Source organism: Orcinus orca, chromosome X (genome assembly GCF_937001465.1).
Source record: "Orcinus orca chromosome X, mOrcOrc1.1, whole genome shotgun sequence".
Lineage (NCBI taxonomy): Eukaryota > Metazoa > Chordata > Mammalia > Artiodactyla > Delphinidae > Orcinus > Orcinus orca.
In genome coordinates this window covers 128369272-128388104 of record NC_064580.1, presented here as the reverse complement: position 1 = coordinate 128388104, position 18833 = coordinate 128369272, and the positions used below count along the sequence as shown (strand labels likewise).

At 54.7% G+C, this 18833-nt stretch overlaps 1 protein-coding gene across 3 annotated transcripts in view; it reads right to left on the bottom strand.

The window, feature by feature from the left end:
- The window catches only part of MAMLD1 (mastermind like domain containing 1), a 118462-nt gene that overhangs the window by 38244 nt on the left and 61385 nt on the right, over positions 1–18833 (bottom strand). For 2 of the 3 annotated variants that reach the window (XM_033413560.2, XM_049704994.1), the window contains exons 3-4: positions 3040–4764; positions 873–995 (exon numbers count right to left, since the gene is read on the bottom strand). In XM_033413560.2, coding sequence (XP_033269451.1) covers positions 873–995; positions 3040–4764 — 1848 coding nt within the window. The remainder of the gene's footprint in view (positions 1–872; positions 996–3039; positions 4765–18833) is intronic. The other variant, XM_049704995.1, reaches the window with a different exon arrangement.

Sequence of the window (18833 nt, the reverse complement as noted above, 5' to 3'; positions counted from 1 at the left end):
TCCCCTCGCCCAGCGGGCCTGCGGTGGTCTAGGCGGGGCAGGGCCTGGGACAAGAGGAGCCCACGAAGCTAGTGAGCCCCGCCACTGCCGTCCATCTCACTGGCAGGTGTGGGGTCTGGAGACAGCACTGCTCATATTCCGTCCTGACACAGCCCCAGCTTTGAGAACCATCTTGGCCCCCAGGAAACAGACCTGGAGACTCAGGACGAGGAGTCAGGCTTTCGTTGGCAGGTTTTGCGCCAGGCTCTGTTTGGAGTGCTTTCGACGCGCTGAATCGACGCTTTTAATCCTCAAACAACCTACCATCACACCCACTTTGTAGAAGAGGCAACAGTTAGGAGGTCAAGGCAGGAACAGAGGGCTCTGGAGGCCCCCGTGCGTGGGATTACAAGTGTGGGCTCTCTAGCCGGACTCCCTGCTCTGGCCCCGACTTGCTGTGTGACTGTGGGCAACTCTGGGGACTTCTCTGTGTCTCAGTCTTCTCAACTTTAAAGAGAATGATAACAGCCCCTACCTCTGAGGACTAAGACAAGAAAAGGCAGGTGAAGTCCCAGGTAGCACACTCAGCCCCTGGGCACTGGCCAGTGCTGGCCGGGAAGGCAGCTCCTGGCGGCAAGAGCATCCCATCGGGGAGCCCAGTCTCTTGCCTCTGTCGGCGGAGATCACCTGAGCCCCTCCTGACCTGGGGAGCTTGGCTGCACGCGCTTTCTCCCGGACACTTTCTCCAGCCCCACCTAGGGAATCAGTCGGGTGTGATTCTCACGACCCTAATCATTAAGGCTTCTCTCTGTGAGCCAGCTGGTCTGGCTCCGAAGCAACAGTCAGGCTACACATGTTCCCCACTGAACACAAAAGAAACCAAAAAGGCTCACAATGTTAGACGGTGACACGGCTCCGGGCTGAGGCTCTTTCCTGCTAGGATAAGGGCTCCAGTGCTGAAGCTGGCACTCCCCCAAGCCAGCTGCAGAAGTCCACGAAAACAGCTGGCAACAGGCCTATAACAAAACCAAACCAAAGTGCTCCTGAACTGTGGACAAGGGCCGGCTGCTCACCCTGGCCACCCCCACGGGCGCTCCCCTCGAAGGACCGACCCCTGGCGTGGAGTACTCTGCCTGGTGATACTTCACGAGACCTGGATGAAAAAGACACGGTGTCTCTCCTCTGGGGACTGCCGCGGCCATGGTCATCCAGGGCCCTCAGCAAAGAGGTCAGCCCCCACTGGGAGCTTCCCTTGGGCCACATTCCCAGACAAGCACTTTACGGCCACCTACTCCTTGGCTTCTCTACAGAAGAAGGAGGCAGAGTGGGAGGCGGAAGTGCAGAGGACAGCTGGGGCAAAGCTTCCCGGGGGCGGGGGGTGATAGTGACAGAGCCTTAGGACCTGTAAGAGTGGGACAGGAGAGCAAAGGTGGGCAGGGAAGGCCGGACACAGGCAACAGTGGGAGCCAAGGCCAAGGGCGCAGAGTGGGCCAGGAGTTGCAAGCACTTTGGGGCCCGAGGGACACCGAGTCTAAGGAGGTAGATGGAGTCACAGCTTACGGGCCTCCAGAATCTTCCGAGCAAGTGTGAACATGGTCAGGTCTGTGTCATAGCAAGGTAATTCTCAGAGAAACGGATGGTTTATTGGAGCAACCAGTTTAAGAATCAACTGTACGAGTTCGGACGAAGAGGAAGCACGAAAGACGGTATTCGGGGCAGGGAGGCATCTGACGTGGTCCCCAGGGATCTCTGGTACCCTCCCCAGCCTGTAATCCCCTGCTGGTACTCACATCTTCATGCTCGCGTCTAATGAACAGAATACTGCACACGTGATGCAATGTCACTTCCCAGGCTAGGTTATACAGACTGTGACTTCTGACCTGCTGGCACTCCCCCTGCCTCTCTTCCTGGCACATTCTCTCTTGCTTGCTCTGATGAAGCTGGCTGTCATGTTGTGAGAGGCTCTATGAAGAGGTCCACGTGGCAAGGAACCAAGGGAGGCCTCTGGCCAGCAGCTCATGAGGGACTGAGACCTCAGTCCAACAACCCACAAGGAACTGCTTCCTGCCAACAACCACAGCAGTGAGTCTGGAAGCCAGTCCTTCCCAGTTGAGCCTTAAGATGACTGCAACCTTGTGAGAGACCTGGGGCCAGAGGGCCCTGCTAAGCTGTGCCAGGATTCCCAGCCCCCAGAAACTGTGAAGTTACGTATGTGTCTTGTTTTAAGCAGTAGTTACGGGCTAACTTGTTACGTGGCCATAGGTAACTAATACAGGCAGGGGTCAGAACAAGTGAAAAGTGGGAACTATGATAGACACTGCCCAGGGAGAAGTAGCTGAACTGAGTGACTGACAAGACTGTAGGAGATGAGAGAGACATCATGGGGATTTTGAGAAGAGCACGGGCTCTGGAGCAAGCCCGCCTGCCTTCAAGTTGCTGCTGGGCCTCTCGCTAACTGTGTGACTCTGGGCGAGTCATTTCAACACTCTGAGCCTCAGTTACTTCCTCTGTAAAACGGGAATGGTAAGAGTAACTACCTGACACGTCTCTGACAGCTTCATTTAGGACCTGCCTCAGCACCTGGTGCAGGGGTGGATGGCACGCTGCCGCTGCCCAGCAGACGTGTGCTGTGACACTTCTAGAAGGCTCGGTGTGCAGCCTTATGCCAGCTGGGAGAAAATTTAAATGCTTCAGAGCAATTTCCTTGCATCCTATGAAGGCTTCACTGGTCCTGGGTGAGGGGACGTGCCTCACGGCCCAGTTCTGTGTGATTCTGACTCGTCTGCCCTGGTTCCTTCCCCTGGCGGCACCTTGTGGGTGAACTTTTCTCCCAGGGAAGCTAAGCAACCTGCACAGGAACTGAAACCATAACCTTGACCTCATGAATACTGCGCTCTGACTGCGCAGAGTAAGTTGGCTTCAATAGACTTTTCCAGAGTTAAGTCCACTCTCAAAGAGGGCTACAGCCTAGATCTGCCTCCAAAGGCGGCTCTCAATACCATGAAACGTGGTTCTTATTTCCAAAACCAAGGGACGCAACCAGAGATGAGACCGGCTTACCTGTCTGGGCAGAGAAGGCATGGAATCCGAGGCCACCGACCGCTGAACACGCTGCGGCTGCTGCGTCACGTGCTGCAGAAGGAACGAAGCGGCGTCCGGCTGCTGCTGCAGCTGCAGGCTGGCTGTGGCCGTGGACGAGGCCGTGGCAGAAGAGGCCGGCGTCAGCGTCGGCTGCTGCAGGTAGTGGAGCAGGGCAGGCTGCCGAGACGCGGCGGGCACCGAGGGCATCTTCGGGGGGCCCGGCTCAGAGACGAAATGTGACAAGGGCTTGGTGTGGCCGAAAGGAAAAGGCTCCGGGGCTCCCGGGCTGGGGGCGGCCAGCCCCTGCTGCATGATCAGGCTCAGGGTTCTGGGCGAGCTGGTGGCCATGGGCTTGAGGACGGTACTGGCTGGCGGAGGCGGAGGTGGCGGCAGCTGCAGCTGCGGCTGCTGCGGGCCGAGCGGATTGCTGGTGGGAGTGAGACTGCGGATCAGGGGGCACTGTGGGGTGAAGGACTGCTGCGGCAGCCCGGGGCTGGACAGCTTCTCTGGGCGGTAGGGAGTGGAGGGCCCCAGGTTGCTGGTGGGCAGAGTGGATATCAGGTGCCCTTGAGGCTGTTTGATGGTGGAGGACACCAGGTTGGCAAGGATGGAGGGCTGCGGGCTGAACTGCGGCTGCTGCTGGAGCGCGGGGCTGGGGAGCTTCTCGGGGGCATAGGTCATGGCCGGCCCCAGGGCAGCGCCGCTGCTGGGCGCCACACTGGACAATAAGGCATTGGGAGAGCCCTGCAGAGCGCTCGCCGGCAGGCTGCTCGATGACATGCAGGACACCATGAGGCCCTGAGGGCTGAACGGCTGCAGCGGCTGTGGTGAGGGCAGCGGGCGGTAAGGCGGGGAGAGGCCGGGAAGAGGCAGGCCGGACCAACTGGGAGCGGGGCCCTGCTGCTTCGTACTACAGCCCTGCTTGCTGGCTGCCAGCACCTTCAGCTGGTGGGCGTGATGCCACTGAGGCACCGGGAGCGGTGGCAAGGCAGCCGCAGGGAGCGGCGCCTGGACCTGGCTCTTGGCCTGTGCTGTTGAAGAACTGGGGGAGACCATCTGCTTACTGGTGGAGGGAATGACGTAGCTGATCCCCGCAGAGGAGGGCGGGATTTGAAGCGACACCCCCGGGACCTGGCTGCAACTTGAAGCGAAGTCCTTGCTGGAACCAAGGCTCTCCAAGTGTGGCATCTGAACCGCAGGCTTGGGAGTCACGCCTAGGGTTGCCGGGGGGTGATCTAAGACCAGCGGTTCTTCCGGCTTGCTCCCCAGGATTTTTTCAAGGTCGAGCTCACTCGGAGAAGGTTCTTGAATTTTTGTTAGCTCCTCCAGCAGATCTTGAAGCTCCTGGTCCACAGCAGGCACAGTGTTGGTCTTGTCATAGTAAGAAAGAGGGGGGCCTTTCAGTCCCATTTCCGCAGTTGGTGGTACCACAAACGGTGAGCCCATTACGCTGCCGTTCATGGGGTTATTTTCGAGAAGTAATGAATGACCAGCCGCTCCCATCGCTGCAGAGCCAGGGTTCATGGGTAACGCAGGAACCTGCAGCTCTGCACAGGCTGTGCTGGGATGATGGGCGCCGGGGCCCATCGAAAGCGTGACGTCTTCAAGGCATGGTCTCTTAATTTTATTAGGGTAACCTCCTTCGGCCATGCCTGAAAGCTGGAAAGTTTCTCCTTCCTGCCTCCTCTTAATGGTTCCCTGTGGCTGGAAGAGAAAAGAGGGATGGGAAGGAAGGAAGGGAGGGAGGGAGGGAGGGAGGGGGGAGAGAGGGAGGGAGGGAGAGGGAAGGGGGGAGGCAGAGGAATGTTTATAAAGGCTTGGCACATTAAAGCTATTGAACAGGAAACTTGCAAGATAAAACAGATCTCTCAGTTTCAAGACTTAGAAAGAGTTGTCAAAACTATACAATACAGCCTATTTTTAGAACCATGATGCTTGTTGTTTTGTTGCTGTCTTTCATTTAGACTGTTGCGTTACAGTTCAAATAAAGCATTATGCTGTCTCTACACCAAACACTACAGAAAGTCACGCGAAGGATATTCTCTGCCCACTTAAAGGAGCTTTCAGCGGAACTATGCAGACATTGGAGGGCAAGGGAGAATCGCTAAGAAACTTGCAATTCCCACCTGTCTACTGCTAACCTGATTTTTAAAAAGGAAAAGCGTGACGTAGACGTTGAACTTTTAGGTTGCTTCCCTATCTTGGTTAAATGCATCAGGCTTTAGTGAGTGAGAAAATGGGATAAAGCAGAGGCTTTGGAGGAGTGAAGTAGATCTGGCGTGTTCTTTTGGGCAGCTGTCTGAGAGACACTGTTTGGAGCGTAACACAACTGCGTAACAGTCACTATAGCACGGTTCCATTGATCTGTACACACACAGACACACACACGTGCATGCACATACACACACATTTCTACGAGTGCACAAAAACACCTTGGAAGAAAGTATATGCAACTCTTTGGAGCAGTCGTCTTTTGGGGGTGACTGGAAACTCACTTTCTATTCTCTGTATTTTTCTATAGAAGCTTGTTTTTAATGGAATGACTTACACTCCTCCACCAAAAAAGTATAAAGCTATCTAATTAAGAAATGCCTCTGTACAGATGTATCCTCAGGTCGGGGAGATAGGAAACAACAGGAAAGGGCCCCGATCTGTGATCTGCACTGGGGGAACTGCCCGCCATTTATAAAAGCCTAGCCTTTGGGAACAAATCAAAGAAGTTACTGATGCAGTATTTCCTACACTTTCAAGGCTTCATACAGTCATCCGTGGCTGTCTTGTAAATGACCATGACCTGCAGTGAAGGGGAAGGGAGTGGAGCACAGGATTATGTGTGGGAGGAGATGGGCTTGGAAATCGCCTAAAGGCCAGCGCTCTACCAGATCCATTTCCCCTGAAGCACTTTTGCACGAAGAAACCTCTTTCCAGCTTTGAAGTCTTACTGGGACATCCGGTGCGGATCCTCTGACGTCCCCTTACGTTTGCCTCACTGGAGGGTCAAGGCGTGCGCGAGGGCCACCTACTAGCACGACAGTGGTCATGACTCTTACAGCAGAGTGAACGTCAAAAGAGATCCCCTAGGGCTGCACATCTGGAGCCTTGGCAGCCATCAGATGCACTTAGAAACCCCCAGATTCCCAGGCTCTCCTACCACAGCTGAACTGCTTCAGTCTCCTCCGGGCCGGGGCCCAGGAACCCAAGGTTTGTTACGGCTCCCTGGCTGGCTCTCAGTGGACTGCCAGCTTGAGAGCACGGGTGCAGGCAGGATGGCCTAGGGCCCTGGTCCCGAGGCAGACGCAACCACTACGTATTGGCATCCGCACAGAATCTCTTGAGTTCTGTTTCTTCATTTGTAAAATGAGTGTCATTTTAGTGCTCATCTCATGATGCTGCTTGGACTATTACACGAAACGGGACGGGTCCCATGGCACCTAGAGGACCCTCATTAACTAGTATCTGGCATTACAGAGGGCAGATCCGGAAGTGCTCTGGGAGTCCAACCCTGGCCTTTAAAGACAGGGAGGGACCCTGAGACCCTGGGATGGGCAAGGCTTGCCCCGAGCGGCTCAGCTAGAGGGCCCCAGGGCCTGCCACCGTCACTCGGCTGTTCCCCGACCCGCAGCCTCCATCCTCCCCCACTGACCGCCCCATCCCCGCAGAAAGGGCTCCCCCTCTCTTAGCGAGGGGACGTGCCTACTTCTCTGCCTTTCCTTGTGAGATGTTCACCACCCGGCCAAGGGCACTTTGAGGGGCAGGTCCGCCACCAGATTCATCTGAGGCCTGACTGCCACCGGGCAGGCAGGAAGGGGTTGGGGGGTGAGGTAGAGTAGGCACAGGAAGAGGTCTCTCCAGTCATCTGCTCCACTCTCCCGCCCAGGAGCACTCACTAGGTATTTGGCCCACGGCAGGTGCTCAGTAAACAGAAGCTGAATGAATCCATGGACCAATGAACACAGATGGCTCAGCGCCCAGCGAGCTCTGCCTCGTGTTTTCCTGGCCGTTCATTCAATTCAATCATGGGCCACAGAGAAGTCACTGCATTTCAGGCTGAAATTTGGTCTCTTCTACGTTCTCCCAAAGACTTAAATCCATTATATTGAGAACAGAAATGTCTAAAATGGATCAGTAAGGAACGACTCAGTGTGGGCTTTACATAGGATCCCCTGCCGGGGTCTGAGCTGGCGATGGCCGTGCCCAAGGCGCTGCTCGTGATGTCTTGGACTCGAGGAGAGTTTACTGCCAGTGAAGTCTGCATAGGACCAGGCGGGGGAAGGATGGGCTTGGGGGATGGGAGGGAGGGCAGGAGCTGTGAGTTGGACCGGCCTGGACTCCCTGGCAGATACTAGGGCTTTCATTTAATTGTTGGTCTGCCATTATCCCGTTGGGACTAAGGTGGTAGGAGGTGGGGAAGGTGGGACATGACCACCAGATGCTAAAGTTAATACTGGGAACCACTGGCGAAGGAAAAGGGTCTCCAGCCCTCTGAAGTGAGAGTGTGTGCCCCTGACTTTTCAGGCCCTCAACCCCACAGCGGACCCCAGGATGCCCCTGCGAGCTGCTGGGGGCTGCCGTGCTGCTGGTGGACACCATCTGCTGGAGCAGGTGCTACCCTTGCTGTGCCAAGCCTGCAGCCGGACGCCGCTGGTGCTGGCTTCCCTGAATGCTGTGGGAGGCTCCCTAGTCGGCGGGCAGGCTGGCCTTGCTGTCCCTGGGGGTGCAATGGGGGGCGCTGGTTGACGCCGCAGTCTCAGCGGTGGGGCAGGCAGGAGCCTCTTCCCAGCTTTGCTTTTTCCATGGACTAAACGAGACTCCACTTTGCTAGAGGCTGCAGCTCTGCATTTCAGATTTCACGGGGAGGGCTTTCAACAGATTGCCTAAAGCACCTTGGCCGGATGGCCGGATCCCCAGGCAAGCCTCAACAAGCCGAGGGGAGGCGGCTGTGTTGACATCTACTACGAGTTCATTTCGCCCCTAGACCCAGGCTGCGGCCACCACCGAGGTCAGCCTGTCTGGGCTGTTGGGCTTGACTGAACCCCGTGGCCACCCTTCTAGATCAAGTGCAGCAGAGAGCTTGCTACCCCGGAATGACTTCCCCTCTCAGCATCACGTTGGTGGTGGCAGGTCCCCACCAAACTTCCAGACCCTTCTAAACAGCTTTACCTATGTGCCGTTTTCCAGTCTCTGTGGGCTCTGTACAGCAAGCTATGGGTCCCAGCTCCCGGCCAGCCCCTACTTCCTTCAGGCCTTGTACTACACGTGACCCTGCCCACTCACTGGGAGAACATTTGTTTTTTGTTTTTTTTTTTTACCATAAGTGAATCAGTAGCCACTAGCAGGATTGCTAGACAACACACGTCAACCTTCACTTTTTACAGAAAACAGAATGGGTGGTGATTTGCTTGTGGTCCCACGGCTAGTTAGGGGCCAACACCAACACTAGACCCCAGGAGGCCCAGCCCTCACAGGTCCGGGCAGTGGTAGGGCGGGGAAGGGGAGTGAGGGACGGTGTCCTGGTGTCTTTTAGAAAGGAATGACTTTATCTCCATGCACCAGTGCCGGCGGAGTCCCATTTCATAATCGGGCAGACAAAGCCACCAATGTGATCCCCACGACCTTATAAACATTCATTAAAATGCATTTCAAAGCATGTGATGCCTTCCCCACCCCCTAAATAATGAGAAAACAAAGGCAACCCTTCTGATAGAGGCCAAGTTCAGCTCTGAAGTCAACATTATTTCTGGTTCTGTCTGAACAATGACATATGGCAATTCTTCCCTTTCTACAGTTTTTTAGTCCAGAATGGCAAAAAGGGCAAAGCTTTCTTGGGAAAGGGTCTAGATTACAAGAGTACAGTCCAGGCTCAGAAAATGGGCATAAGGAGAAGAACATATATATATATATATATATATATATATATATATATATATATATATATAAAAAACTCTTTCCAAAGAAGTCTGGCAGTTGCTATAAACACTTGATTTTGAACACTCTAGCTGGAGTTTTATCACAGACATCTACAAAAGGCCAGCAAAATTATGCACAGTCCCTCCTGGGTAAGAATGCAGGAAGCCGAAGGTGTGCAGGACAGATTGGCTCAGGGAGCCTCGTTTTTCCCTCCAGAGAGCCCCGGGCAAGATTGTCCAAAAGCTGGAAATTGCCTGTGGTGTATTTAGTCTCCCCTTCCTCTGTCAGTAGCGCCTCCTGCGGTGCAGCCCCGGCCAATCTGCTTCTGCTTCTGCTTCTCTCAGTGTCTCTCACACGAGCCCACCCATGCTCCATCAACACCTTTCCTCGGTACTGTTACACATGCTCCCTGGGAGTTTCCAAGAAGCTCACGCTGGCCAACTAGCTGGGATTTCAAGCCCTCTGAGACAGGAGTGTTCCCCGGTAGACTTGCTCAGAAGAAAGGAGAACAGATGAGACACGATGCAGCAGGACTGGGTTTGCAGGAAGAGGGACAAGGAGGGAAGGAGGGAGAGAGAGGGAATCTGCCTGCGTGTAGACATGGGATCAGATGAGCACCGACAACTGCCTGTACTTGAGCTGGTGTATCATTTGCACGGTTGTTTTTCAGAACGAAGTCCCCACAAACTGGTCTTTCTGTAGAACAAACAGGACTTTCAACATTTCCAGAATTGCAAGACCTGAGGTTCTGGAGAATCCCAGAGTGGATGGGAACTGCAGGGAATCCTGACTGGCTTCAAGAGGAGTCGGTTTGTCTCAGGAATGAATCTCTGCTAACAGGTGGTTTGGAGCAAGAATCTCACCCTAGAAAGAGGGGATATATTGGCGCCCTGGGCTTGCCCCGAAGTGACAGAGGCTGCACGCGCTGCAGGTAGAGGCGGGCTGGGCTGGAGGGAGGAGCATTGGAGTAGGCACCAAAAGACCTGATGGAAGCCCTAGCTCCTCCATCTGCTGTGTGACTGTGGGCAAGTCACTCCCCCTCTCTGAGCCTCAAGTTTTCTTCTGTAAAATGAGTCCTCGGCCTGCCCTGGGTGCCTCACAGCATCTTTGAGGAGTGCACGTCAGAAGCAGTCACTGTCACTGATGTCACTCTCCAGGCCCTGGGTCCCCAGGCTGCCCCAGTGCCCTCCAGTGTGGGCCTCGCTTGCTCTCTGGCAAATAAGGACACATGCTCTAGAATCGGGACATGGGGTGAGAGTGGAGGGAGACGAGCAGCCTGGCGCTGATGGCATCGACCTGACGGCCAGCGGTGCTGCCTGTAAAATTCCACCTTCTGCTGTTCACCATCGCCCACCACTCTGGGCTCCACCACACTGTCTGCACCCTCAGGCTTCCCAACATGAGGGCTGTGGCTTCAACAAGCTTCAACCAGAGCGGCCCCAACAAATGCAGAAATGAGCAGACCTGGGGGTTTTGGAGAACTGTGTTCTCCCTTTCTGTAGTGTAGACATACCAGCTGGAAGAACTGGCAACTCTAAGAATGGCCCCAAACAGATAGATGCATGTGGACTTAACGGGCTCGTAATTCAGCGGTTCCACCCCGAGACACCTCCAAGTGTTCCGTCATTGACCAGGCGTTCCTTGAGTGCGAGCCTGGCACTCCTAGAGGCTGTCAGAACTGCCAGGCCCTTAGTGACAGGCTGGTCCCTCCCATTCACGTGAGGGCTCATGAGGCTGAGAGCCAGGAAGAGATGTGCCCGTGGGCCAGTGTCTCTGACTGCCAGGTTGGCCTCTTTCCACTGGAAGAAACCCTGCCCCCGTTTCCTCCAAAGGCCTTCCCATGTAGCATCATTAGTGGGATAAAGATGACCACTTGGGGGGAGAAGGGGAAGATGGAGTTGGTTTCAAGCACCTGCATTTGATGAGGTTGGCCGAGAGACCAAGCAGGTACTGCCTGTGGAGCCAGGCTAGAAGCTGAAGGTCAAAGGCGAGGGCATTGTCCCAGCCCAGATGAGTCTGTCTGTGCAGGACTCAGGGTAACAAGGGTCATCTGTGTTTCACCTGAATTAGGCTGACGCACCAGGAAACATGCAGGGAAGAGGAAGAGCGAAGGCAGAGCCGAGGTTGGAGACCACCAGGGCCACTGGGCAGACCTGGGTTTCTATATATGAAAAGGGCAGAAGGGCCCTCGGAGTTCATTTAAGCCCAACTTTCTCACTTCTCCCAGGGCTCTGCTTCTAAGTATTGATACCTTGTGGTGTGACCTCTCATAGGTCCCGACCCCACTCTGAGCCTCAGTTTCCCCACCCACACAGTGAATGGGTCCCAGCTTTGGTAAGCTGATGCTATGACTTTCTTTCTGCTCCTGCAGAGAGAAGATGAATGCTCTTGTCCCCCACCCAAGAGGGCCTCTCTCCCCGGGGTGCAGATAGGCCAAGGAGAGCCTCGTGGTTCACAAGCGTCCTTGCCATGGGCAGGAGGTGTACATCACCTCCAATTCCAGACCATGTTAAAGAAAGCACAACTTGCCCCAGACCAGCTGGGGTCAAATTATGATCTTCCCCAAATAGCTCTCCACGCCCTCTGCTTCGTGGGGATTGAAGCTAGACGATGCGAGGCACCCGCTTTATGAAAGGGAATGTAAGGTTCAGAGAACAAAATTACGTCCCAGGCTTCGTAAGGTTCGAAGGCCAGTCCTGAAGCTTAAGCAGAAGGGGACTTTGCTTCTGCCTGTGTCCCAACAATGGGCTAAATAAAATGGCGACAGGCTTTAGACCATGGCAGGAAGTTCCCTGCATGAGAAACCCAACAGCTGTGTAGGTGGGGGAAGAATCCAGAGACACCCGGTTAGTCCGGTGTATTCTGGAGGTCACGTGCTTACTGAATAAGCACATTTTAGTGGCTGGGTGCCAGCTTCTGGCTCTAAAATACACTAATGGCCTGCAAATGTACGCACCCTAGTTAGCAGACCTTTGAGTAAGGCTGCTTGAGCTCTGATGCCACAGAAGCAGAGGCTGGGAGGGGACATGGGCTAAGGAGCTTCAGGTCAGTGCAGAGACCCTCCCCATGGTCTAGGTCCTCTCTTTTTTCCAGCTTTACTGAGGTATGATCGACAGCTGAAAATTATATGTATTGAAGTACAACGTGATTTTCTGAAAAGCGTGCAACGTGACGATTTAACATATGCATACACTGTGAAATGACTTAGGTCCTCTCTTTTTGAAATTGAGGCAAAATTCGCAGAGCATGAAATTAAGCTTTTGCAAGTGTACAATTCAGTGGCCTCTGGTACATTCACAGTGCTGTGCAGCCAAGATGGGGAGTGTTGAGGCCACCCCACAAATTTGTGACCAGAATCACGTGAGCTTAGAGGTGGAAAGTGCGCGTAGTGCCTGGCATGGTGTTCGTACCAAGTAAATAGTCTCTCTCTTTCCACTCTCGAAAATGCAAACACATTCTTGGTGGTCCTAAAATAGCCTGTAACATAGTTACTCAGCGGCATTTGCCATTCAAGGCAGATCTGCCTTTACTCATTGGCTGCATTCCTGAACAGCTGTGTGCAAGGCTAACTTTCGTCAACCAAATCATAATAAAATGCAACGAGAATCTGCCATGGAAAGGAAATCCTTTTATGAAGTTAAGATCTCTCATCCAAACCTATCTGTCTTAAAGGTGTAGTACTCGGAGGTATTGGCCTTTCTTGTAATGAATCCTAGTTTAATTTTGGCCACAAACACATGGTGATGCTCCACAGTCCCAAATCCCACAGCAACAAGAGTAGATTACACACTGTGTGTGGAAGGTGTCTGCGATTACATCAGGGAGCATGTCATAGAACCTGAAAAATTGCCCCTGTGTGTGTGTCTGTGTGTGTGTGATGGTGGTGGTGGTGGCGGTGCTGATGGTGGAGATGGTGTTGGTGGTGGAGGTGGTGGTGGTGGAGATGGTGTTGGTGTAGGAGATGGTGGTGGTGACGGTAGTGGTCGAGATGGTGTTGGTGGTGGAGGTGGAGATGGTGTTGGTGTAGGAGATGGTGTTGGTGGTGGAGGTGGTGGTGGAGATGGTGCTGGTGTAGAAGATGGTGTTGGTGGTGGAGGTGGTGATGCTGGTGGGGGAGGTGGTTGGTGGTGATGGTGTTGGTGTTGGGGTGGAGGTGGTGGCGATGATGGTGGTGGTGGAGGTGGTGGCGGTGGAGATGGTGCTGGTGTAGGAGATGGTGTTGGTGGTGGAGGTAGTGGTGGTGGAGATGGTGCTGGTGTAGGAGATGGTATTGGTGGTGGAGGTGGTGATGGTGGAGATGGTGTTGGTGTAGGAGATGGTGTTGGTGGTGGAGGTGGTGATGCTGGTGGGGGTGGTGGTTGGTGGTGATGGTGTTGGTGGTGGAGGTGGTGGTGATGCTGTTGGTGGTGGAGGTGGTGATGCTGGTGGTGGAGGTGGTTGGTGGTGATGGTGCTGGTGGTGGATGTGGAGGGGTAGTGATGCTGGTATTGGTAGTGGCCGGAGTGCTGACAGTCAAGGGGCTACTCCTACAGAGTGATTCCTTCTTGCTCCACCTCACTGTAAGAAGCTGCCCTGAGTGGGTCGGAGAAAGAGGACTCGCCCTGAATGTGTTATTAACAGAGACGTCAAAACTGTCTCCTTGCCATCATTCGTAATTACTTTTTTCTCACTCGGAAAATTGAAGCTGAATTACCGGTGAAAACACAGGAGAGTTTTGTTTGTTAAAATGCTGCCAATAAAGTAATTTTATGTCAGATTTAACTACAGGAAAGGGCAAGGCATTTCTAAGTTCCTTGGCTGTCATGTGGCTTAAAAACATAGGATGGACAGCACTTTGCTACCGTGCACTTAGCTCTTTGAAGCCATATATTCAGAAGGCAGATGTTGGATGTTGGTGTTTGGGGGCTGACTTCCTGGAGGTACTTTATATAGGCCAAGTTCATTGTTCTAAAGCCCAAAGGCTTGACTTAAAGGAGAAAAAGAGGCAAGAAAATGTTGAGATTTTCTGACAGCGTCACACAGACAGCCCTAACACTAGACAACTTTATTGCCTCAAGTTTATTTTAGAAAAGGAGGCAGCTAGCGAGTGGCACTGAGCACCTGTCCACTACAGAGATGGAGGCTTCTAACTGTGCAAAGCAGGGCTGTCTAGGGGGCCCAGAACAGAGATCCCCTCAAAATAAGCACATGCTGGGCGAGGAGCGGGGAACCAGAATGAGACGGAGCTGGAGTTCTAGTGGAACAGACGGTATGAAGACAGCAAGAACAAGAACAGAGTGAAGGAGCAGTGATGTGACAGAGTGGCCAGGAGAAGGACTCGGGGCAGAGCGCTCCAGGCAGGAGGGCAGAAGGGAGAGGCCCTGGGGGAAAGCTCTCGGCACGCTCCAAGAACGGGCAGGTGGCCACCGTGCTTGGTGCGCAGCGAGCTGGGGGACAGCCATGGCTCACGGATGGACCCGCAGCCCTGGGAAGCGGGTGGACTGTCAGATGTCTGCGGTGGGGAACCACTGGGTGGGGGGTTATACCGAGGAGTGGTCGGCTCCATCTGTTTGTAAAAGGTCTGGCTGGGTGCTGATGGGAGAGAGAAAGGGATAGGTCCAGAGGGGGGTCAGGCCAGCTGTGGCACAGGAGAGGAAGCAGAATGCCTGGAGAGGCGCCAGGACCTGTGATTGTCCCTCAGGTGGCACAGAGCCGAGCACCCACTTATGGGAGGAAACTACGGCCTCAGAAAATATGACCCCAAACCCAGTGACCTAGATCAGGGGGTCGTCAACTTTCTGTAAAGACCCAAAGAGTAACTCTCTTAGGCTTTGCAGACCAAGTGGTCCCTGTTGCAACTCCAGATGATATGTTAATGACTAGGTATGGCTTGTGCTAATAAAACTTCATTTGCAAGAACAGGCCCCCCGGGGGGGACTTTACCAAGCCCTGACCTACAGCACAGGCTGAGCGCCTTCCCCAAGGCACAGAGGCTATTTCCAAATCGCCCCCCTCACACTGCAGGGGGCCACGTAGGCCTACTGTTCACAAGACAGTGGCAGGCAACATTTTCGGAGCTGAAAAGCTTCAAGATTTCTACCATCGTACAAGTTAGGTGACCATTTCTGAATACACGAGGCACGTAGCAGTCTCAAACGCCACGTTTAACCTGCGCTAACGATGGTTATTATTACTGCCCATCTGTTGGGTGCGCCACGGGTTCCATGAAACAGGACACCGCCTCCTCCAGAATGCCTGGCCGTCTGCTTGCTCTTCCAGCCTTCTTATCCTCGTCAACAATTCGCACCTTGTCCAGCAGATGAAAGCACACCCTCCTCCCTCGGGCCTTCAAGGGTCTCTAGGATAACTCGGCCTCTAGCCCCACCCCTTCCAACCCAGGCCTCCACAACGCAGCTCTCAGAAGACTGGGGCTGTTTCCTCCTCATCTCTGCACCCCCGTAGCACCTAGTGTCGTGACAGGGCTCAGCTGGCATCTGCAGATGTGAATTAAGCCCTGGAGCAGAAGGTTTCCTACAAATGATCCTGTTCTCTTCCATTCCCAGCACAAGGCCCAGAGGCAATCGCTTTTCAGAAACTGTGATGAATTCACTAACTGGCCCCGTGAAGGACACGCCTTCTCCTTTGTGTGTCTGGGCCTCCTGTGGTCAACAAAGGAGGTGACCTGGACGATTTCTAAGGGACCTTCTGGCCAAGAGGAAGGGCAACCACTGTCCACCGAGCATTTACTCAGGGTCACGAGAGTGCCTGTGTGCCAGCTGACAGGCTTGGAGGGGGGCGACCGGCCTGGAGAAACAGCTCTGGACGGAGTCAGAAGAGGGACCGCACCCTGCAGCACCAGAGGGAGGCACACAAAGGGGGTTTGTGAGGAAGGGCGGGGGGGTGAGGGGGCAGGGAGGGAGGGGTGGCGGCAGCCTCGCCTGGGCCTTGGGTCTGGGCCCTCAGGGGTCGAGTCCGGCCTGGGCTCCGGCCTGTCTTTTTAACTTTGGTACTTTGGGGCTGGCGATCTGGTGAGTCAGGGGAGGTGGTAGATGAGGAGAAAGGAAAGGCCAAGGAGCAGCAGGCAGGGTTTTGACAAATTCTTCTATGTCGACTGCAGAAATCAGCACCTGTAGCCTAATCTTCAGAAGTGTGTGCTTCCCGTGCCCTGCCCAACCTGAGGTCTAAAACTGGGTACCCCAGGGGCAGCTTATGACCCAAATATCTGTCTGCAGTCAGAGCCACGTTGAGCTCTCCAGCTGGGGATTTTCAACAAAAGCCAGGGGCCTCAGCCTGCACAGGCCAAGCCAGAGTCTGAGGACCCCTGGGTCTGCGCCCCAGGGCTGCCCCCCCCACACACACAGATGTGTGCGCGCATCTGGTTTGCGCACACCCTAGATGGAGGTCGTGCCCGAGTGTCGGCTCAGCCAGACTCTCCTGACACCCTGACCTGGGGTCCCCCTCCCCCGGGCAGCTCAAGCTCCAGACACCTGTCACCTCGGGCCTGATGTCAAGGAAGCTGTGGGCAGAGGCCAGGCAGGAACGCAGACACAGCTAATGAGGGCTCCTAGAAGTTCAGAAACAGGCAGTGTCGAGCGCCCAGATGCCAGTGGGTGCCAGCTGCCAAACAGACCTCCCCTCCCGGCAGCTCCCCCTGCGAACAGACTGCGATTTTCAGGTCACCGCTTTGCTGGACGGGGCTACCCAGGTGGGACCCCGACGCAGAGCCCAGTGGTGTCCGGCCAGCCGAGCAGCGTGCAGCCTTCGCAGAAGAGCCGAAGGCAAGGCCTCTGCCTGGTGGCCCAGCCCGGCGGGGTGTCTGGAACAGGGCCGGGCCCTCACTGCAGGAGGAGGGGGCGGGAGGAAAAGGAGCTAACAGCTGCGCGCTCCGTGGGGAGGATCCCCAAATAGAAAGTCACATACGCACTGCAGGCTTTGACCCAGAATGCTCAGAGCTACACCGTCAATCCAGCGCTCCTCGGGCAGCGGGGCTGCTGATGAGCCTGAGATATCCTCAGGGGCCCTGTGTCTCTACCTGAGCTCCAAGGACACTCGTCTCTCATCGCCTTTCTGAGCCAATGCCAATCTCTGATCATTAAAAAAAAAAGTGCTCACAGCGGTAACACCCTGTGTGGTTTACACTGCGTTCATATCCACACCTTGTTCATCGTCATCTGACGTGGGCAGAGGGCACAGCCTCATGCCGCATCCCAGTCACTGTCTGGGACAGCTGCCTCCCCAGTGAGCTGATTCCTGGACCCGCCGGCTCCTGGAAGCCGGGGCCATACACCCTGCTCCCCTCTCCTGGGGCCAGTGCACCCTGCCCACAGCCGACATGAAGCAGGGGACACTGGGCTGCCTCTCCAGGCTTCCAAGAGAGCTGTTTACACAACCCAGCCCAGGTCCTGGCTGGCTGTCCCTACTCCCTGTGGGGTTTTAATTAGCCTGGCTCTCGGCTCACAGGCTGGGCAGTGGACGATGCTGGTCAGGGCACCTGGGTTTGAGATCGGAATTTCCAACCTACTGCCTGCGCAACATTGGGAAAGTCCCTCGGTCTCCTCCCGGGTGAAGTGGAAATATTAGTCTCTGTGTCACAGGAGTAGACGAGCTATTGTCTACAAAGGAACGTGCACAAGAGAGCCACTTGGCCATCCTCTCCTCCCGGCTTCCGAGGAGGACAGGCAGAACTACAGAGTAGGACACATCTGTTCCCAGTGCAGGAAGCCTGGGAAGAGTCTACCTACCCCTTGACTGGGAGCTGCTGTAGCCCATGGTCTAGCACAGGGCTGGGCACACAGGAGGAACCCTGGAAATGTGGCAGGAGGCCTGAGATATGCAGGCCCTCTGACCTCAGGAGCAAAGGGACTTACCCAAGGGCTCACAAAGTGCTAGTTAGAGCTCTGGAATGAAATTTGAGGTCTCCTGAGTCCCCTGTGCTTTTTGCAAAGAAAAGTGTGTGCTTCCGAGGATGAGGGGCACAAACCCCCAACCTGATCACACGCCACGGCAGCCGGTGAACGGCCCTCCTCCTACCGGGCATATCTAAGTCACCAGTCTAAAGCAGAGGGACAGACAGGACTCCTTTCTGCCCCTTCCTCAGCTCCATTTGCATTCGAGGTGACAAGCAGGAGAAGAAGGGGTGAGTCGTTGGTTTAGGTCATACTGCAGGTGGAAAGCAGGCTGCACTTGGGGCCACCCGAATGGGGACCCTTGATAGAGCTCCCCACCTTCGCCATGAGCATCTTACTACAAGTCACTGGATTTCTTGGATCTAAGCGTCCTCATCCATAAAGAGGGGCAACGGCTGGGAAGGTCGGAAGGAAGACTGGACGTGCCAACTCATGGGAACTAGAGAGTCAGCCATTCGTTATCATCCCATGACGACACACAGAAGGTGCGCCGTGAGCGCAGCATCCCGTTCCTTCTCCGACTGTACGTCTAATGTCCTTAACGCCTCCATTTTCTCTGGAGCTGCCTTCTGAACGGAATAGGCGGCTGCTCAGAGCTGGGGAATCTTCGCAACTTTGGGTGCAGACTGAGACGGAGACGACTGGGTTCCAATTCCACGTGGGCTCTGAAGCGCTCCCATCTGGAGTGCTAGTATTTTAGAGATTTGTGCACTAGTAATCAATCCACTCACCGTTCTGGGGGAGGAGCGGAGATCTTAACTTCAAAAGGAGGGAGCAAACATTCTGCCTCCTGTTAAAACTCCATACACTCACTGCAGAGACTGGATGCCTTATTAAGCTTGGGTGGATGCCCGAGTGTTCAAAAGGTAAAACTCCAGACCACGAGTCATTAAGCCATCAGGCTGCTGAGTGAATGAACAAATGCTGACAGGGTGCTGCACTTTCTTACGACAACTGCTCCCACCTGATATGTGCTTGGAG